Below are 22,929 nucleotides of genomic sequence, written 5' to 3' on the forward strand. Positions count from 1 at the left end.
ATCATAACATTCCAGATATGCCAATAATCACTCAGGTGTTTTGGTAGCGGTAAATATTGTCGGTGGGTACAAAGAAACGTTCTGCGACCTACAGAGAGTAAAACATTTCTAACCAAAGCATGCAATGATATACATTTAATGCAAATAGTCTTTAGTCACGTGCATCATTTTTTGGTTATTTTCTTTTTATTGAAAATAATTAGAAAAATGTGATGCATCGCTGATGTAACATAAGAACAAAAAAAGAAACAAATGTGAAGGTAATATGACAGGTGTTCAGTTAGTGGGTGATTACTGGCTTTTCACATGTAATACAGCTACCCAAACAAAACAAAATGCACTGTCAGACATTTCCTTTCAAACTAAAATGGATCACAAAAGTTGTCATATGCTTCATATGAACAATAGACAACTGCAGTACCTTTTACCAGTTGTATTAATAAAATATCCTAAGAACAGTAAATACATCTTTGACTTTCAACTTACACAACTTTCCTTTTCAGTTCATTCTGAAGAGAGTTGGGAAGAGTTAAGATAATATGGTACTTCTGAAATGATCGATCAAGCAACCCAAAAGCTTGGGGTCCATTTATTTTGAATAATTTCCACAGGAAACCATGATAACATTGTGAAATTAATACAAAATCAACATAATACCCTTTTAAAAACTTAAAATCCTCAGTCATACAATAGAATTGTTATTGCACAATAGGACTTCTTGAAGAGTAACAAGCCTCAGTTCTACTCCTCTTCAAGTCATTATTAAATTTCAGACACGAAACATAAGACATTGATTTTCTGATGCTTTAATAGGAACACTAACTTTTTAGATACTTCTGTTTCATATGATATTTATTTTCAGCCAATTAAAAACAAAAATGAAAAAATAAAGAGATGAATCGTGGTTGATTAAATGTAGCTGGGTTGTTAATGGTAGGTAGGTGTCTAAGGCTCTGCCATGGCAGAGCTGACTGAGTCCTGGGGGGCAGCTGTTGTCTGCTGGGAGCTGTAGTCTTGCCCCTGGCCCTGGGGGCCAGCGCCAGGCTGGGGGCCCACTGAAGAGTCATGGCCATGTGGGACCTGTGGCTGCACAGGGAAGTCTTTGGGGCCGACATGAGGNGGCTGGGGGCCCACTGAAGAGTCATGGCCATGTGGGACCTGTGGCTGCACAGGGAAGTCTTTGGGGCCGACATGAGGAGGGAATGGGGCCACCCCAGGGGGCAGGTGTCGGAGTGGGATGGAGTGATCAAGTGGTCCATAGTGCACGTAGGTATGTGGGGGTCCTATGGGTCGGGCCATAGGAGGGTAGAAGGAAAAATGAACATACAAATATAACACTATAGTACCAACATAACAATAGCATTGCTAACCACAACTGAAATACTAATAGCAAAGACTCAACTTGAGATAAAAGCTGGGGGCCAGAATTCACCACCTACCGAATGGAGGAGGCACCGGTCCATAGTGAGAAAGTGGAGGAAGGTACCGGTTGTGTGGGGAAGGGGGCCCGTAAGCACCAGGAGGTGGAGGCGGATGTCCGGGTGGTATCATGGGACTAGGCAGGTGTCCGTTAGGCGGTGGGGGTCCAGGAGGCATCATGCCTGAGTGTCCGTTGTCTGGTCGGTACACGGGAGGCATGAAGGGTGGGGGAGGAGGGATGTGGTGTGGTCCGGGAAGGGGATGGTAGCAGAGTCCGGAGGGATGGCTGATGACTGATCTGAGGCTTGAGTCGGGGGGGGGAGCTGATGGGAGAGACCAGCAGGRAGCCAGGACCCTGAGGTCGAGAGTTCTGGAGGAACAACACCAAAAAATATTAAAACAAAGAATAGCAATAGGTCCATTGTGCTTGTAGCCCTGCTACTGGCACCAACAATGAGAGACCCTTTCATCTGATTCAAACAGTTTCGTTAGGTTAGAACAAAAACAATTATGCACTGGTGAGAAAGACAACAATATCCCACAATAATAAGTCAAGTTACACAGTCCCACAAGAATCACACGACCAAGTTCCACACACTGATTCAGAATCAGGACCGTTTCCACAAAGCATTAACCTCAAACACACACAGCTTTAAATGATAACACATTTGAGATATCCATCATGTAGTTGTGCTGAAGTTATGGCTTTGTAGAACAGTGTCACCAATTCATTCAGTGGGGGTCAGAGGGAGGGTGGGTGTTGTAATATAGGGAAAATATAAAAGGAGCTTACAGACGGGCCACGGGAAGCGGCAAAGGTCTTCAGACTTCAATGGGAGTAGGGCGGCAAGTCGCAAGCAGTTTCGCAATTGGCGCCGTTTGTGGTACTCACACCAGTGAGCGGCGGCGCTGGCTCTACGCTCAAGGCTTCAAAATATGCATGGTTGACCAATGAGCAGAGTTCTTCTCGCCAACCAACCAACCAATGTTTTAATCACAACCGYCGAGCTGACAACAACCGGGACCGCTGKCATCTACACACGGTAGGCAGAAATGTTCAGTTTACCGCAGCCCGTCTGTAAGCGCCTTAAAACAAGCAACCACGCATGTCAGAATCCAGCCAGCAATGTTAAGTCTGACAACCATGTGACGCCACTACCCAGCTGACTGCCACTCCAGCCACTGATCCACGGCTGGGGTAAGCATGCTCACACACACATCCGCATCCCTGCCACCGCTGCCTCGAACATAATACTCACTGCCTCTGGGTTCTCTGTGGAGGCCTGGGCCTCAGCCTGTGACTCTAGTGGAGCGGTCTGTTTAGTGCAAACACACCCACATGATGGAGGAACAGGGGGGAGAGATGCACATAAGACCATAAGGACTCAAGGTGTTTCATTGAAACTTTCCTTCTCTAGTTCCATGTCACTTTTTCCCTCCTGACATTGTTACGTAATAAGGAAATAAATAACCTGTGGACATTGTCTCAAATTGACTGAAACTTACCGAGCTGCCCAGATTGCTTGGTGAGGATGTACGTGGGGCCGTGGTGTCTGTGGAGAAACAAAGGGAAGAATGATTAGAGGAGATATAGGATAAGGGCTCGATTAGGAAATAATACCACATACACCCTCATTGACAAAAAATACAATCCCTACCAGGTCTAGCAGCCACTGGGTGTTTGTGGTCAGGAGGGTAACGGCCGTAAGGGTGAGGTCGTGGTCCTGTTGGACAATAAATACACGGTGATACATCAACGTAAAACACTGCAATATTCTCAAATCTTCTAGAATGCTAACCTTGGCTCTCCTGGTTGTCATTAGGCACCTGACTCAAGACCACGTTACTGGTTCATGCGACCATCTATTTATAGCAAAGTCTGGTCTATTTGCAGTCCGAGGAAAATGTTTGGTCATGTCATGGTAGGATATTATTCTTCCAGAACTAGAAGTACCAGTACCAGAATATTTGAGATTCTTCAAAGAAGCCACCCTTTGCCTTGATGACAGCTTTGCACATTTTTGGCATTCTCTCAACCAGCTTCATGAGGTAGTCACCTGGAATGCATTTCAATTAACAGGTGTGCCTTGTTAAAAGTTAATTTGTGGAATTTCTTTCCTTCTTAAAGCGTTTGAGCCAATCAGTTGTGTTGTGACAAGGTAGGGGTGGTATAAAGAAGATGGTCTTTTACCAAATAGGGCTAAGTCCATATTATGGCAAGAACAGCTCAAATAAGCAAAAAGAAACGACAGTCCATTACTTTAAGACATGAAGATCAGTCAATCTGGAAAATAAACTTTAAAAGTTCTTGAAATTTAAGTGCAGTCGCAAAAACCATCAAGCTCTATGATAAAACTGGCTCTCATGAGAAACGCCACAGGAAAGACCAAGATTTACCTCTGCTGCAGAGGATAAGTTCATTAGTTACCAGCCCAAATAAATGCTTCAGAGTTCAAGTAACAGACACATCAACATCAACTGGTCAGAGGAGACCACGTGAATCAGGCCTTCATGGTCGAATTGCTGCAAAGAAACCACTACTAAAAGGACCCCCATAAGAAGAGACTTGCTTGGGCCAATAAACAAGAGAAATGGAGATGAGACTGACGGAAATCTGTCCTTTGGTCTGAAGAGTACAAATTTGAGAGTTTTGGTTCCAACCTTCGTGTCTTTCTGAGACGCAGAGTAGGTGAACGAATGATCTCCATATGTGTGGTTCCCATCGTGGAGCATGGAGGTGGTGTGGTGTGATGGTACTTTGCTGGTGACACTGTCTGTGATTTATTTAGAATTCAAGGGACAATTAACCAGCATGGCTCCCACAGCATTCTGCAGTGATACGCCATCCCATCTGGTTTGCGCTTAGTGGGACTTCATTTGTTTTTCAACAGGACAATGACCCAACACACATCCAGGCTGTGTGAGGGCTATTTGACCAAGGACAGTGATGAGTGTTGCATCAGATGGCTTGGCCTCCACAACCACCTGACCTCAACCCAATTGAGATGGTTTGGGATGAGTTGGACCCCAGAGTGTAGGAAAAGCAGCAAACAAGAGCACAGCATGTGGGAACTCCTTCAAGAATGTTGGAAAAGCATTTCAGGTGAAGCTGGTTGAGAGAATGCCAAGAGTGTGCAAAGCTGTCATCAAGTCAAAGGGAGGCTACTTTAAAGAATCTCAAATATATTTTGATTTGTTTAACACTTTTGGTTATTACATGATTCAATGTGTTGTTTCATAGTTTTGATGTCTTCACTATGATTCTACAATGTAGAAAATAGTAAAAATAAAGAAAAACCCTAGAATGAGTAGGTGTGTCCAAACTTCTGACTGGTACTGTGTGTATGTGTATATACAGTTGAAGTCGGAAGTTTACATACAGTTAGGTTGGAGTCATTAAAACTCGTTTTTCAACCACTCCACAAATTTCTTGTTTACAAACTATAGTTTTGGCAAGTCGGTTAAGATTACGTTAATCTCTAGGAGACAGAATGCGTCTCCTTTCTGAGCAGTATAACGGCTGCGTGGATCGATTACAGGCTCAAAATGGCCAGAAACAAAGACTTTTCTTCTGAAAGGCCAGCATCTCGGAGTCGCCACTCCACTGTTGACGTTGAGACTGGTGTTTTGCGGGTACTATTTAATGAAGTTGCCAGTTCCTCAACGTATGAGGCATCTGTTTCTCAAACTAGACACTAATGTACTTGTCCTCTTGCTCAGTTGTGAACCGGGGCCTCCCACTCCTCTTTCTATTCTGGTTAGAGCCAGTTTGCGCTGTTTTGTGAAGAGAGTAGTACACAGCGTTGTGCGAGATATTCAGTGTCTTGACAATTTCTCACAAGGAATAGCCTTCATTTCTCAGAACAAGAATAGACTGACGAGATTCAGAAGTGCTTTGTTTCTGGCCATTTTGAGCCTGCAATCGAACACACAAATGCTAATACTCCAGATACTCAACTAGTCTAAAAGGAGGCCAATTTTATTGCTTCTTTAAAAATCAGGACAGTTTTCAGCTGTGCTAACATACTTGCAAAAGGGTTTTCTAAAGATCAATTAGCCTTTTAAAATTATACACTTGGATTAGCTAACACAACGTGCCATTATCAGCAAGTGATGGTTGCTGATAATGGGCCTCTGTACGCCCATGTGTAGATATTCCATTTTTTTTTTTTTTATTAATTAAAAAATAAAAGCTGTTTCCAGCTACAATAGTCATTTACAACATTAATGTATACACTGTATTTCTGATCAATTTGATGTTATTTTAAATGGACAAAAATAAATGCTTTTCTTTCAAAAACAAGGACATTTCTAAGTACCTTTGAACGGTAGTGTATATTTTAAATATATACACTGCTCAAAAAAATAAAGGGAACACTAAAATAACACATCCTAGATCTGAATGAATGAAATATTCTTATTAAATACTTTTTTCTTTACATAGTTGAATGTGCTGACAACAAAATCACACAAAAATGATCAATGGAAATCAAATGTATCAACCATGGAGGTCTGGATTTGGAGTCACACTCAAAATTAAAGTGGAAAAACCACACTACAGGCTGATCCAACTTTATGTAATGTTCTTAAAACAAGTCAAAATGAGGCTCAGTAGTGTGTGTGGCCTCCACGTGCCTGTATGACCTCCCTACAACGCCCTGGGCATGCTCCTGATGAGGTGCGGGATGGTCTCCTGAGGGATCTCCTCCAGACCTGGACTAAAGCATCCGCCAACTCCTGGACAGTCTGTGGTGCAACGTGCGGTTGGTGGATGGAGCGGACATGATGTCCCAGATGTGCTCAATTGGATTCAGGTCTGGGGAACGGCGGCCAGTCCATAGCATCAATGCCTTCCTCTTGCAGGAACTGCTGACACACTCCAGCCACATGAGGTCTAGCATTGTCTTGCATTAGGAGGAACCCAGGGCCAACCGCACCAGCATATGGTCTCACAAGGGGTCTGAGGATCTCATCTCGGTACCTAATGGCAGTCAGGCTACCTCTGGCGAGCACATGGAGGGCTGTGCGCCCCCCAAAGAAATGCCACCCCACACCATGACTGACCCACAGCCAAACGGTCATGCTGGAGGATGTTGCAGGCAGCAGAACGTCTCCACGGCGTCTCCAGACTCTGTCACGTGCTCATATGCTCAGTGTGAATCTGCTTTCATCTGTGAAGAGCACAGGGCGCCAGTGGCGAATTTGCCAATCTTGGTGTCTCTGGCAAATGCCAAACGTCCTGCACGTGTTGGGCTGTAAGCACAACCCCACCTGTGGACGTCGGCCTCATACCACCCTCATGGAGTCTGTTTCGACCGTTTGAGCAGACACATGCACATTTGGCCTGCTGGAGGTCATTTTGCAGGGCTCTGGCAGTGCTCCTCCTGCTCAAAGGCGGAGGTAGCGGTCCTGCTGCTGGGTTGTTGCCCTCCTACGGCCTCCTCCACGTCTCCTGATGTACTGGCCTGTCTCCTGGTAGCACCTCCATGCTCTGGACACTACGCTGACAGACACAGCAAACCTTCTTGCACAGCTCGCATTGATGTGCCATCCTGGATGAGCTGCACTACCTGAGCCACTTGTGTGGGTTGTAGACTCCGTCTCATGCTACCACTAGAGTGAAAGCACCGCCAGCATTCAAAAGTGACCAAAACATCAGCCAGGAAGCATAGGAACTGAGAAGTGGTCTGTGGTCACCACCTGCAGAACCACTCCTTTATTGGGGTGTCTTGCTAATTGCCTATAATTTCCACCTTTTGTCTATTCCATTTGCACAACAGCATGTGAATTTATTGTCAATCAGTGTGCTTCCTAAGTGGACAGTTGGATTTCACGAAGTGTGATTGACTTGGAGTTACATTGTGTTGTTTAAGTTTCCCTTTATTTTTTTGACAGTGTATATACAATGTATGGAATGCAGAATCCCACAAGAAAGCAAAGGCTGAAGCTTTAGTAACCTAAGAGTTGCCACACACATATGATCTCCAACAGCTGAACACAAAAACACCACCATAGTACTGAAAGAGCAAGAGGGATGCAAGAGCGGTTATTCCAAATTGTGAAAGCAAACGGAGGCATGGGAACATTCTGGATCGTCTGGACACGCAAACACAGGTGAGAAAGATGGGTATGGCAGTAGAGGGAGAAAAGATGGCAGTGAAAGAGACAGGAAAGAACGTCTTCGAAAACCAGAGGACGTAATCAGAAGACAAACATTAGGAAGAGGAAGGTCATAGGTGTGTACCAACTAGCAGCAGGATGAGAGCAGTTGGAAGAAAAATAATGGAAATTATTGAAACACCACAGTGGAGGTAAAGACAGGGAAAAAGGAAAGGTGAAAAGCGGGGAGTCAGGGCATACAAGGGTGAACAAGGGGGGGGGGTTGATTGGCTGAGGGACGGTACTGCTCGGCCAATCAGCAGGGCCAAGGCTGTCCGGGGGGCGGGGGTTCAGGAGACTCACGATAGGGCTTGTTCCTTCGTATCCGTAAACTTGTTCCTTCGCATCCGTGAACTTCTATCATGAGAGGGGGGGGAAGGGGCACCTCCAATCACAGGTGAGGGCCTGTACGAATCACCTGTTTAGCAAAACCATTTAACAAAACACTCAGTGTCAGTCTATCCACATTGGACATGCTACAAGGAATTCAAATCAAAACATCAGGAAAACATGCATTTCAGAGGGTGGACGTCAAACAGCAGATGGGGTATCAGACAGTCAAAAAGTCCAAGATCTAATTTGAAATGCAGTCACAGATGATATCCAACCGACAAGACAGTAGAAATGCTCAGGAACGTTACAGAACGTTCAGATAGAAATATGATTCTCTGTCCTCAAGAATAGAGTCATATCAGCCCTATTCATTTCATTTCTATCTGCAAGTTATGTTCTGACGATTTTGCCTTACTGAATGCACCCCAGACGTGCCAGTCGCCAGCACTAAATAACGTGAACTGAGGATTGGTTCTTACCTCGTCGGAGAGGCATGGGAGCCATCCCAGGGGTGGGCTTGAACAGAGGCCTACGGAGCTCATTCAGCTTGCTGGACATGTCAGGCAGTCTAGGGTGAAAAAGAGAACAGGCATTTAGATTCTCAATACTGTACCTCCAAATCTAGACTAATACAGCTTACTGCATTGCAAAACTGTGACCAAAACACTTGCATTTGTGGCCCTTCGACTTGGCAGTGCAACATTTGGTTCACAATGTGCCTCTTTTTACTTTACTATCATGACTAATTCAAAAAGTAAATGTGAGATTGACCAAAAATAAACCAAATGAAAGGATCTGCCGGTCTCCATTTTGAGTGAGCAATAGGTGAGACGTGCATTCAGAAAAGGGCAGTTTGCAAAGCAGCTACTGTTGTTCTAGTTACAGAGAGGAGAGTCACAGCTTTCTGTGAGTATACAATTACATTTCTCAGCTCTCAATATGGAGCTCATGGCACCACTTAACAACCGCAGTAGGCTATGTAGTACATGGTTTGATGCGCCCGCGGAGCGCACCATTTGCAGTGAATAGCCTGTATAGGCCTAGTGCTGGAAATCGTTTGTAAGACATTACATTTGCTAATAAATTAGCTATCTAGTAACATTMACATATTTAGAGTTAGCAATCTAGATACGTGTTTTGAGTTTCCACTTCCTCAGGTGGTGAATAATATAGCCTAGGTCAAGGTGTGTAGGCAGACATATCGGATCATTTTGGATCCTAATTTGACAGGTTTCACATCAAAATACCAATCATGCATTCCCTGGATGTGTTAGATGAAATATCTTACTTTTTGAATCCTAGAAAACCATCTCTGTTCTCTTGTCACTGGAGAAAAAAATATTCTACTGGCTACTGTTGATAGTGTACAAAAAGAAAGCTACAAAGACAACTAGCATTCGTCTTGGCTAGCCTACTGTAGACATATTGATCTCTCCTTCAAAAAGCAGTCTGTCGTAAGGGACAACATACTATTTTGAGATGTAAAATAATCTTTTACAGGCTTACTTTATAAAATACATTTCCGCAATTCTAACAAACAGAGTAACGTCTTACATTGCAAAATTATATCATACAGCTTTTTAATATATCATTAATTAATAACCAAATGTAGCCTATTACTAGCTGAATAGAGASAGAAAGCATGCATCCCAATGGATTTATAAACTTCCACGGAGACAAAAAGTTCACATTGAACCCTGAGTAAATCTATCCAAATCAATGTAAGAACTCAAGGGCATGCTAATGTAAAAGATGGCTAGTCATTATTAGCCTGGTTCTGTATGAAATGCAGGTACATTATGGGACACAGGTCAGGTCATTATATCCGTGCAGTGGCGAAAAATTGATGCAACCAAATCATGTGCTGGTTCCATCAACTAAATAAGCCTTGAACCCTGCATTGCTATAGCCCAATTGAGTCTGTTGTATTAGTGTTGCACTCACAAGTTATGAAGGTTAGTTGTTTCCTTCTTCTCGTCGAACAGAGCTTGCTCTGCGGCGCGTGCAATCTCCTAGAGAGAAGGAAGAGACATTTAAAATCTCCTGTTTTGGATTAAATTCACCTTACAAATGACTGGCCAAACAGAAGACTTAAAAAAAATGTCCTGATCCTAATGTATGTGCCATCGATGGGGGTTGAGAAATGAGACATTTGTTGTTTCTTTAACAAATGGACTAATAAAGTTGTATTGTACAAACCCAGTTCTCGTGAGATTTCTGCTCCTGGTCAATGATCTGGGCTTTGTAGGACTTCACGGTCCGTTTCAGCTCGTCCTGGATCTCCGTAACGCGTTGCCTACACACCTTGACCTCCTCCTCTAGGGCCTTGCCGTCCATCTCCGTCAGCCGTCTTCCTTGTTGGGGCGCTCAAACTCCTCCTTGGTCAGCTTCCTGTAAGGCGACACAAATTAAATCAAACTCTATTTAAAGACCATTTGAAAACCTCAAACCTCACAGTAAAAGAATACAGTAAAAGACAAGGAAAAATGTAGTTTTTTTTACATGCTGTGGAACCATGGAGAACAAACCCTACTATGGTATTAACACATGAACTGCACTGCTTCTGATTCCACTTACTGCTGCAAAGCGTTCTCCTTCTGCTGGTACATCTCGGTCATGATGTCATTCTTCTGCTGCAGGGTCTTGTACTGGTTCTCCAGGTGGTTCTTGTCACTTTTCACCAACAAGATGTCATGCTCCAGCTTCTGAAATTGCTCTGTGGTGAAAACAAGTTGATAGTGTTGAGCGAGAAAAGGCCGGGATGCAATATCAAATTCTAGTTGCTGGGACATACCTTCCAGCTCTTTCCTGGACTTCTCTTCGTTCAGGAGCTTGGTCATGAAGCGATCGCGACAGACATAGTGGTCAGGACCTGTGGAAAGTTCTGCCAACAGTTAGTGGAAGAGTTGACACACTTCTTGGTTCTGAGCACAAGTTTTACCTGCCTTCAGGTACACAGAAATCTGGGTCCGTTCAAGAAAGAACTCAGTCTTACCCGAGAGACATCCATCATTTGCTTAATGCGGTTTTGGATGATGGTCTGCTTGTCTGAAACAAATAATTGTAAACACAGTGACACGTTTCAGGAAAGTAGGCGTATGTCGCGCGTCAATACTTCACAGGAGAAACATTTGAATGTATAACTATCAAAATGCGTTTTTTTTGTTGCAAAATGCCTTCTGGTATGTGAACTTCCATGTGCCTTAATAACAAACTTGTATGCCATCCGTAAATATGAATAAAAATGGGAAACTACGAGCCGAGTTAGTTTAGCCACGGAAAGGAACCTTCCCTCTAGTCATGATTGGCTGAGATAATGGATGAGCTGGACGCGCCATGAAACGAGTTCAGATTGGTCTGCCATGAAGCACGCTTCTGTCTATAACATGAGCTTCTCAGTATGTTTATGTAATCCTTTCTAACGCAGCTTTTTTGAAAGATGCTCTCCACTTTTAGGAGGACCAAGTTTTGAAATCAGTGGACTGTCCGGTGGAAGCAGAGTATGATAGCTAAGGAGATGGAGAAAATTCTGTGGTTTGATTGCAAATATGCAGAGGCAGTCGAAAATAGAACACATAGAAGGCTGTTGTATAACACACCTGTCTCCAGAATACATCTTCAAACTAAGGGAAACAATTTTCAGATATAAGTTTCTAATTTTGTCAGAAAGTCGTTTTCTCATTGCAAAATAAAGCATATTGTTAGCTAGCTAACGTTAGCTGGCTGGATCGCTAGCTAATGTTACGTGTATGATCTGTGTAGTAATATTATTCATATCTCAGAGGCATTTGCATTTCTAGTTATAGCCTAATGTTAGCTAGCTAGGTAACATTGAATAAATTGGTTAGTTTTAGCTACCAGGAGATTCATGCAAGATAGTAACGTTATGAGTTGGGATTATGGTTAATTGTTTAGCTAGCTAGTCTAAACAAAAGACTCCACTATGCAAGTCACCATTTCACTGTACAGTTTACACCTTCTGTATCCTGTGCATGCGACAAATAAACAGATTTTATTTGATATGTGTGTGATCACCAGAGACGGTAATGTGAAGAACATGACCTGCACCAAAGTCAAAATTAGGATATAACGTTAGGCCAACGAGACACTGTCCAAGTTCTAAAATTCTCCGGTAGAACACCCTGCTTTTACTTCGTCACACTAACATCCGTAAGCTATTTTCTTAACTTGTAAATAATGATTTTGTTGTGAGTTTATTTTCCTGTAATAATGAATACTAATTAGCTAAAGTTAAGACGTTGTCAGGTATATGATATGGTCATTATTTGAACTGGCTAGCCAACTAACAAGCTAGAAACACATTTTCTCGGTTTGCTAGATTGCCATATACAAAATTCAATTTTTAAATGGTTGGATTTATTGGTGTTAAAATACACCAATTATGCTATTTTGGACCACCAGGCTGCTGATGTCATGCGGCCTGTCGTTTTTGTGATTATACTTTTTCTTCATAATAGAATGTTCATGATGTCACTGCGACAACTGTCTACAGACATGTCGATAGACGTAGTATAAAACAGCCTTTAGTCTTGAAATCTTTGGTTGTTTAGTACACTACCATATATGACCTCACATGTGAATCCTTAAAGAGATGGGTGGGGCTAAGGTTTAAGTGTGAACAATGCTGAATGGGTATAGACAAAGAAGAGCTCTCCAGTATGGGTTACGAGTTTATCAACTTTCAAAGCAGAATTACTTTCCCATTGTTCCTCAACTGTAGTGTATGATATACCATTTTGTTGCTCCGAGTCTCTACTTTAATCCAATCCAATGCTACATAAGACCAAATCACATGACAGTATCCTAATCAAAGAAGGCTAGTGGGAGGAGCTATAGGAGGACTGGCTCACTATAATGGCATAAATGGAACGGAGTCAAGCACACACACTGTTTCCATGTATTTGATTCCATTCCAGCCATTACAAGGAGCCCGTCCTCCTATAGCTCCTCCCACCAGCCTCCTCTGATTAGGACACCGTGTCAGGTGACTTACCGTTAGAGGCTTCCCCGTTAGCCACAACTCCACCTTTCAGGTCATCGCAGGCCTCCAGGTCTCCTAGCAGGTCAGATAGAACCTGCCAGAGAGGTTGAGAACCACCAATTGATACACTACACTTTTCCCCTGGAATCAGTCAAGAAGTATTTTTTTGGAACATAATACAGGTGACATGTTTCTTTGTCATCAGGGTGCATTTGAGAAGGTGTGAACAGGAATTGATGTGTGTAACAATATCGTAACGTGTAAAAAAGAACCTCAACGGTGTGGTCCTTTTGAACGAGGGAATCCTCCAGGTCTTTCTGGGACTTCTGGTAGACTTTGATCTGCTCGCTTGTCTCCCTGTGCTTCTCCTCCCACAACTTGGCAGCATGGTGCAGCTGTAACAAGGAAATTAGGTCATAAGGACGGTGCTATGCAGGCCCTGCATGGCCAATGAGTCCTACACAATGTCAGGAGGCTTAAAGTGTGAATCGTTGTTCCATATTGGTACTCACCGAGAGGTTCTCCTCCTTCAGGGTGGCAATATCCTTCTCCAGAACCTGGTGCTGGACATTCCSGGCATCTTCGCGGAGCTTGGCTTCATCCATCAGAATGGTAGACTACAGATTCAATGATAAGGATAATTAAAAGGAAATAAACACTTTACATTTGATTGTTGCAATGTTAATATATTTGACATATTTTCATTGGGCATGTTCACTTATATGACCTATACCTTTGAGAGTGCGTCCTGGGTCGTCTTCTTCTCAATGGTTTTGTCCATTTCGGATATCTATGGGCAAAGATAATTATAAGCATAATGACAACCATCTTTCTCTGTCTTCATCAACGAGCCATCCTATTTAGGATAGTAGCTGGCTAATAGTAGCTGCCTATGCTGTCTACGAAAGCAACTGCGCTCTAGGGTGTCTCTCTCATTTGCAGGCTGTCCCTTTCTCTCTGTCTGCCCACGCAAGTCCATGCAGCTGTAGGTGCAATGGATTGTGGTCATTTTAGTCAATAACCACATTTTCTACACTAAACTATGTTGAATATTTATTTGCCTGTTGAAAACTACAACGTCCCGAAGTATGTGCTTGATTTGATTTCTCTCTAGAGAAACGGCACATTGAGCTCACATAATAAACTAACTTAATGGAATTCAAATAATTGAACCGATGTCAGAGAATTGGTTGTTCTGAAACATTTTAATTACAGCTAAATCGCTCAATATTACTCACCGTATCTTCATGTTTCGCAGTACTGGCCTGCTCTTTGTCAAAGGATATGGCGTGTAAGTTATTTTCCTCGTCCAGGCGCTCATTTTGTCTCTCCATCTCTTGCACAATATTCTATTGGATAGAAAAAGAAAATGCTTAGTCAATTTAAACACTATGKAGAAGAAAAAAATRATAAWAAATCAAATAATTGTCAGCATGACAATGACATGTGATCAAGATAATATTTCTTAGAGACTCACCTCCAATTCCTGGATCTTCTCCAGAGATAAAGTGGCAGATTTTTCAGACAGCTTTTGCTTTTCTTTAAGTTCTTCGCCCAGAGGGGAACCAAGTAGAAATATAGTGTCAAAACATTATGTCCCTTAATTCACATTGAACTCAAAAGTCTGGATCTTAGTCAGTGAAAAGTCTCTGAACTTACCTGTTGCTGCAGTTCAGCGACCTTCTGGAGTATCTCCTTATTCTCTTGTTCAAGCTTTTTCATCCTGTCCACCATCTCTTTTTCAGTAGCTAATAAAACCCATGACAAGAGTATGAAATCAGACATAGTTTACACGTGACAAGGACACCAGCCTTTAAGCAATATGAATGAGGATTCACTATGCACCCTAAATAGCCAGAGAGAAGAACTTACTTAGATATGACTTGCTTTTGACCTGTGAGAAGGAAAAGAAAAGTGGCAGCAAACAGCCTCAACGGTAGCATACAATACATCATAGAATAACATAAAGCAATCAGATTATGAAATTATGAAAGCATTAACTGTGCAACAATGACTTACAGATAGAATGCTGCTCCAGAAGAGGAAGCCGATGACCCCGGCACCTGCAGTGACCAGCACGGGTTCACAGGACACGCCGTAGAAGTCTGGACCTGGCTTCCAGTGCTCTGGCAGGCTGGTGACCATCTGGGGAGAGACAGGTCCAATCAGTGTTACTAAAGCACATGTCAGGCTTAGCAAATAAGTTGGGTAATAGCTGGGCTGAGATGACAGAAGAAAATAAGTGATGTTAAAAACATTGAACTAAACCATCAGGCATTCCAGTGTCCTGTTCACAAGCATGGCTAATGGTTATCCCACTGAGCACCCTCTCAGTCAATGCAGAGGCATATCTTCAGATCAAATCAAGGTGGGTTTAGAAATAGAGAAATAGTTATATAGCCTATAACCTAGTTGTTGATCAAAATCAATAGAGAAAATTTGCCTTGACCTTATGTAATTATTGGGAATTGGATTGGACTGGGGCCCTACCACTGTCCAAACATTGTGACCTTTCCACAATACAGAACTTCCATCGCAGTCGCTCAGTGAAATTCAGGGATTAGCTAAATTAATCACCACAGAGTGGATCTAACTAACAAGCCTTAGGCCTATGTGGATTTAGAGTGCAAAAGATTGCATCATGTAGCCTTTCACCCTGTAAAATGGCCAATAAACAAAACAGATGATTACATAACATATCACTAGACATGAGCCACATGTAGATTTTAATGGCATGTAACCTCAAGTGATAGTTATGTAAGGGGAAGCTGTCAAAGCAAAATTCAACAACTTGAAGGCACCTCTCGATCTGAGACCCAGATATAGGAAGAACGGATACTGCTAGTCTGGAAAGTGAGACATTTTAATGAGGAAGAGGACAGGCAACTTCAACTTCCACTAAAAAAGCAATTAAGTGATCCATTCTAGGCTGCAACTATTTGGGAAATGCATTAGGTATTGTTGGACAAAATCATTCCCCAAGACAATGAAGTTGCCAACAAGATTCAGTTTCAATGTAGCTAACCAGCCAGCCATATGGCAGCCTAAGACTTGACTAGCCAGCTAGCTACATTGTAGCCAACTACGTACATATCGAAGTACAAGACAGTACAAGACAGACAGTTGATCAGATTCTGTCATCAGGGGCAAAGTGTGTAAAGGGGTTGTTTCTTCCGAATCAATCGCTACTGTACGTTGCTTTGACAGTTGAGCTGGCTATCTAGTTAGTTTGGCTTGTGACTTGCAATGCAACTCGTTTGCGTAAACCCAGAAAATCCTAATTTCACCAACTGATCAACGTAGTCAACTACTGGAGAGGATCCTTCATCGCGGTTCTCTTTACCCAGGAGAGGACAATATGTACCTATCTTTCTAGCTACTATAACCTAAGCTTGAAGGTTAGCTTGCCAATGCTGGCTCTGCTTCGCCAACAACATGTCTACTAGCCTCCTTTTAAAGTTCTGAACGTGATTACTTTCTAAGCAAAACGCACAAAGCCTGGTAAAACGAGCGGGGGTATCATTTATATCCTACTCAATAAGCAAAACACTTAACTTCAGTCTACACTTCACTAGAACAAGTCAACAAAAAAATGGGAAAGGATCACTGAACCTGGGCTGCATTCAGTACGTTTTTACGTTCTGGAACGTTTCATTTAACGGAAACGGTGCTGTACTCAACTACCAGTTGAAAAAAGGGGAAGGGTTGGGTAACGCTGTCAGCATGGCAAATGCCGCCCCACAAATAAAAATAATACATGCATTGTCCCAGCAATAATAAAATAAGTATGACTACTTGAGTCCTAAGCACTACATGCAGGCAATTAGTCAATTACAATAGGAAGGAAAGCCCATTCACAAGAGAGAACTTACCATAACACCATATATTCCAATATACTCATAAAACAGAGTGACGAGATGACCAGATAAAATTAGCTCCTGAGGGAGGGTGATCCATGTCTACGCTAAGTCCCATGTCCAAGGTATTTTCCAAAATAGTTTGAGGACCCCTCTGGATTTCTTCTGGAGTTTTAGAGCTTGCCTGATTGTCTTTGTTTCTTTTAAAGTACCCACCATCCTCCTCAATGCCCATATCTGGTATCTTGTGACCATCATGGGCAGGCTTCTCAGGTGCCTTAGTCTCTTCACCCGATTCTGCCACAGTGAGGTTGTCCTTGTCTGTGTCCTCCACAGAGTGCGGGAATGTCTTCTCTTCCTCCGCATCAGACATATCCCCATCTTTTGAAACATTCAGAGAGGTTCAAAGTGAGTAAATGTTCATGCATTGCAATCTAACTGGCATTGTCAGGAAGTGTATTTGTCGTCCAAGATGGAAGCTTCCTCAAGAAACTCACCAGCCTCCTGCTGCAGGTCAGCGTTCTCATGGGCATCCAGCATCCTCTCATTCTCATCCAGGATTGGGGTTTCAGAGGCTTCCAAAATGGCTTCCAGCACCGTTTCAATGTCCTCACTGACGTTTGTCTGGGACCGCCGGGCAGCCTTCAGCTCCAGATCAAAAAACAGGAACTCCAACCTGAAGAGGTTCTGAAAACCTAGAATCTTTTGGAGGCGCTCCATATCCTCCTCCTTGCAGCGGTCTCGCAATAGTGTCAGCCTCAACACATTGTCACTGTATTCCGCCTCTTTGTTTGGAAGGGGATCCAGAACTTTATCTTTAAGTGAGGGTGTGTGGCTTTCAGCATCATTTTCAGTCTCATGCACCTCAGGTTCTATGTCAATAGCCTCGTCGTGGTTGGACACATCCAACACATCACTGGATACAACATCGGTTTGTGTATAATTATTGGGTTGCTCTGACCCAAATTCAGATAGACTTTCTGTGTCATTTTCATCAGTGTGCTCAGTTTTGGATGAAGACAAATACTGCATTTTCATCCTCTAGCAACTCTTCCTCAATCTCTTCCCCCTCTAGGTGTATTGAATCCTCCTCCTCTATGGGGAGTTCTTGATGGCTCTCTTTCACCATTGTGTTTTTACTTGGATCTGGGACCTTCTGGTATGGTTCTCGAAATAGTCTGAAAACCTCTGTACCACCCTGTTTAAATGTATTCTCTACTTGTGAGAAATCTATTGACTCCTCTTTTTGTATGGGGAGTTCTTCAACAGCTTGTTTCTGCTCTGATTCGTTAATTTTACTATCAAAGTCTGAGAGCATGTCTGTCTACTTTGACAACATCCTCACTGAAATTAGAGTCCGCAGGTTCCTCAAAGATTAGCTCAGAGGAAGTAGAACAGCCAAATGACTCCTTGGGTTCTTCAATTTTGGGAGGCTCCTCTGGTGTAATCTCACCTTTGTCATCATCCTCCTCGTCATCTTCCTCTGAACCGGCAACATGAGCTATTCTTTCCCCACCACTGACAATGTTAAAAACGGTATCACCAAATGCAGACCACAGGTTATTGTCCTTGGAGTCCTGTTTCTGTGTATGAGGTACCTCTGATAGACTCCGGAATCTGATCAGACAGATGAGGAAATGTTCTCGTGTTCCAAATTAGAACTTTCTTCAGAAAAAGCCAGCAATGGAGTTTCCCTAAGATGATAATCACTTTCCTCATCCTGCTGATATTCAGTCTTCTCACTTTCCTCGTCATATGGAGTCACCTTCCAAGTGTCCTCATCATTGGAAGTGACAGCATCAAAAGTTATTCCAAGTGTGGTGTTTAACTCAGGAGTAGGTCTGCCTTCTGAAAAACCATCAGGTGCATTTTCTAACTCAGGATCATCTTTGGATTCAGGTTCTGAGGGGGTTTCTTTGATCTCACCTTCCTCTGGTTCAACAACACTGTACGGCACAGAGTCCTCTGTCCTCTGCTGATCTTTCTGAAGGTAATCTTTGATCCTCTCAGCTGTGGTCTCAAGTACAGTGTTAGATTCCACTCCCTTTGTGTCAAGAGTTTCAGGCTGAGGCAGAGAGGACTCTAAAGCCTCAAAATGTCTCAGATCATCATTATCTGGAACCTCTACAACCTTATCAATGTACTCAGGTACATCCCTATCAATCTCATCATTTTCTAACAGTGTCACTTCAGGTGGAGGCTCATCCACTTCCACCGTGGTGCTCTCAGCACTTTTGTTTAGGTAAAAAGTCTCTGTGGTTACTTGCACAGATTCCTCCTTGTCTGTTAACAATAAAGAGGAACCTAACAGTGAATCAATGTCATAACTGTCAAACTTATCGTGTCCAGTGTCAAAGCAAACAATGTCGGTTTCCTGAAAAGAAAAAGAAAACATTGTTTGAGTCATACTACCTATTTCAGAAAGAAGTTCAGTCATTCCAGATAATGTTTTAAGAGATGATGCATTGTCAGTAGTAAACTAGGCCAACATCTATTTATTGACTTACCTCAGCAGGAATCTCCAATTCTTGTTCAGTGTATATGTGATTGATTACGAGTTGGTCCTTATTGAAGTAACCAAAGCGGTTACCAACCCATTGTAAGAAATGGAAACAAAACAGAGAATGAAACATGTTAACAAAACAGAAAAAGCTTCAACATTCCTTCTAGACTGCAATGTTATCACATAGGGTACCAGTAAAAAGTTTGGACACACCTACTCATTCAAGGGTTTTTCTTCATTTTCTACATTGTAGAATAATAGTGAAGACATCAAAACTATGAAATAACACATATGGAATCATGTAGTAACCCCCAAAAAGTGAGTGTACAAAAAAAGATCTAAATATATTTGATATTCTTCAAAGAAGCCCAAATAAAATAAAATTTTATTGGTCACATACACGTGTTTAGCAGATGCAATTGCGGGTGTAGCAAAATGCTTGTTGTGTTGTTGAAACAGGAATGCTTTTCCAACAGTCTTGAAGGAGTTCCCACATATGTTGAGCTCTTATTGGCTGCTTTTCCTTCACTCTGTGGTCCAATTCATCCCAAACCATCTCAATTGGGTTGAGGTCGGGTGAATGTGGTCAAAAAGCCCTTACACAGCCTGGAGGTGTGTTGGGTCATTGTCCTGCTGAAAAACAAATAATTATCCCACAAAGCACAAACCACATGGGATGGCATATCACTGCAAAATGCTGTGGTAGCCATGCCGGTTAAGTGAGCCTTGAATTCTAAATAAATCACAGACAGTGTCACCAGCAAAGCACCCCCACACCTCTTCCATGCTTCACGGTGGGAACCACACATGCGGAGATAATTCGTTCACCTACTTTGCATCTCAGAAAGACACGAAGGTTGGAACCAAAACTCTCAAATTTGTACTCATCAGACCAAAGGACAGATTTCCACCAGTCTAATGTCCATTGCTCGTATGTCTAGGCCCAAGCAAGTCTCTTCTTCATATTAGGGTCCTTCAGTAGTGGTTTCTTTGCAGCAATTCAACAATGAAGGCCTGATTCACGAAGTCTCCTCTGATAAGTTGATGTTGGGCTAGGTCTGTTACTTGAACTCTGTGAAGCATTTTCTTGGGCTTCAATATGAGGTGCAGTTAACTCGCAGCAGAGGTAGCGCTGGGTCTTCCTTTCGTGTGGCAGTCCTCATAAGAGCCAGTTTCATCATAGCGCTTGATGGTTTTTGCGACTGCACTGTTCTTGCCATAATATGGACTTGGTCTTTTACCAAATCTTCTGTATACCACCCCAACCTTGTCACAACACAACTGGCTCAAACGCATTAAGAAGGAAATAAATTACACAAATAACATTTTAATAAGGCACACCTGTTAATTGAAATGCATTCCAGGTGACTACCTCATGAAGCTGGTTGACAGAATGCCAAGTCTGTGCAAAGCAGTCATCAAGACAATGGGTGGCTACTTTGAAGAATCTAAAATATATTTGATTTGTTTAACACTTTCATGTGTTTTCCAAAGTTTTGATGTCTTTACTATTTTCTACATTGTTGAATAATAGTGAAGTAAAACCCTTGAATGAGTAGGTGTGTCCAAACTTTTGACAGGTACTGTAATTCAATATTAACTCATACTTACACGCCCTGCACATATATTTGTCCTTTGGCCTGAGAGTTTATAGTAGACATATATAGTCTCTCCTTTTTTAAATGACAGAAACTGACAGTCTGGTCCGGTGAAATCACTGAAAGCTTTCCCCCGGCACAGGAGCACTGTGGAGAGGAATGATTCAAAGATCAGTTGTTTCACGGAGACCTGCTCCCAGCCTGTTTCATTACAGTATTTACAACTAACGTTAACGACAGTTGCGCTAGGTTAGCCGAGTTCATCCCTTTGAAATGACAACGCCGGTCAAGCTAGCTAGTTATGGAAAGATGGAAGCATCCTGAAAGTTCGCCTGAGTTTAGCGCCAAGTACTTACTACTGCATTCCTCGTCTGCACATCTTTTGAAGTCGGAGACTATCCTTTCGACTGTGGCTTTGGGTATGAAATTATGAATACATAAAATAAAAATGTATACATAATAAACATTTACAGCCATGTTGGCAATTGGGCTGGATGGTTCTGCTCGAGCATGAGCAGATGAAGCCTAAACGTCAGCAAATCCAAGGCTGGAACAATTCACAGGATGTTGATCGTAGAGGCAAATATCAAAATCTGGGCAGACAATGTCAAAAATAAGAGCAAGGACATGAAACCAGAACGCAGAATAAAAACTTCTTATTGCGTCACAATATACGTTCTGATTCGGGTTTATCACGTCTTTGTTGGATAGAACTAAACAGTCCACAAGTTTACTGACAAGTGAGCGCAATATCCCATTCGATTTCTCCATTCAATTGGACTATCTGACTACCGCAGATTTATTATGATACATCAAAAGCACATGTTCATTGTTTTTCAGGCACTGGGTACCAAAACAAACAGAGAGGATAGGACTCACATTTCCAGGATAGGCTATAAACTACGTTTATATTAACCTGTAAAAGTCAGAATTTATCAAATAAATGTTAATACAAATGCGTAGTTGCTGGACGAAGCTAAGGGTTGGCGATCCAGTTGTTTTTGTTTCACCTGTTATCAAAATAGTAGCCACTCCCATCCAACTAGACTACAATCACCCCATTAAACAGAGGACATCATTTTACTCATATTTGGGAGGACCCTCAATGACGGTAATGATCCAAGTCACATGTCATTGCCAATGAAATGACAAAAAAGCATTGCAACAAATTACAGGCCTTTAACAAAGACAATTTATTTAATTACATTTTTTGATTTGACCTTTATCTAGGMAAGTCAGTTAAAAATAATTTCTTATTTACAATGACGGCTTAAACCCTAAACCCAGACCACGCTGGGACAATTGTGCGCTTCCCTATTGGACAGCCTGGAATCGAACCAGGGTCTGTAGACAGAAGCTGTTTTTCAGTCTCTCGATCTCAAGGCCATCAGACTGCGAAACATCACTAGCACATCAGAGGCGGCTGCCTATAGACAAAGATTTGGAATCACTGCCAATTTTAGAAATGGATCACTAGCCACTTTAATAATGTTACCGTATCTAGCATTACTCATCACGAACCGGCTCGTGGAGATAAATATATTTTGTTATTCCTTAACTGAAGTAAACTAAATACAATTAACAATGGTGTGTGTAATCAGTAGTGTGAGTGTTTGTGTGCATAAATGTGATAATGAGGGGTGTTGAAAGGTGCCAAAGCAACCAAACGGCCACAACCAGAAATCTATAAGTGCGTCTGCATGGAGAGAGTCTCCCCAATGAACGGGGAATTGGTGCATTTATCCGGGGACACACCCGGGCCCAGGTGTGTCCCATGTCGCTGATGACCCTCCCAGCCCCGCCCGCCAACATCCTAATAAGGAAAACAAGAGCAAAGCGAAAGAATACGGCAGACAGAGCAGGAGGGTCGTCACAATATGAATAAACTGCACTCCACACTATTCTACTGTATCTTAGTCACTTTTAAATTGTGTTTACATATTGCATCACCCATCTCATATGTATATACTGTATTGTATTCTATAAATCAAATCAAATTCTATTAGTCACATGCGCTGAATACAACAGGTGTAGGTAGACCTTACAGTGAAATGCTTA

The 22,929-nt window shown here is 42.4% G+C and overlaps 1 protein-coding gene across 1 annotated transcript; it reads right to left on the minus strand.

Moving 5' to 3' along the window:
• Positions 1 to 1,124: 1,124 nt before the first annotated feature.
• On the minus strand, positions 1,125 to 20,903 carry LOC111971161 (transport and Golgi organization protein 1 homolog). The gene is given in 27 exon segments (XM_070446215.1): positions 1,125 to 1,283; positions 1,440 to 1,789; positions 2,926 to 2,972; positions 3,078 to 3,143; positions 7,882 to 7,951; positions 7,953 to 7,996; positions 8,391 to 8,479; positions 9,856 to 9,923; positions 10,111 to 10,262; positions 10,265 to 10,302; positions 10,489 to 10,627; positions 10,706 to 10,795; positions 10,897 to 10,959; positions 12,926 to 13,007; positions 13,186 to 13,308; positions 13,426 to 13,530; positions 13,647 to 13,703; positions 14,152 to 14,262; positions 14,391 to 14,467; positions 14,572 to 14,649; positions 14,786 to 14,807; positions 14,933 to 15,058; positions 16,786 to 16,840; positions 16,842 to 17,230; positions 17,233 to 19,144; positions 19,278 to 19,334; positions 20,885 to 20,903. Coding segments are annotated over 24 exon segments (2,886 nt in total). The 5' UTR covers positions 17,809 to 19,144; positions 19,278 to 19,334; positions 20,885 to 20,903; the 3' UTR covers positions 1,125 to 1,283; positions 1,440 to 1,570.
• Between the last annotated feature and the right edge of the window lie 2,026 nt (positions 20,904 to 22,929).

The sequence above is a fragment of the Salvelinus sp. IW2-2015 genome, linkage group LG13, assembly GCF_002910315.2.
Source record: "Salvelinus sp. IW2-2015 linkage group LG13, ASM291031v2, whole genome shotgun sequence".
NCBI classification, from domain to species: domain Eukaryota; kingdom Metazoa; phylum Chordata; class Actinopteri; order Salmoniformes; family Salmonidae; genus Salvelinus; species Salvelinus sp. IW2-2015.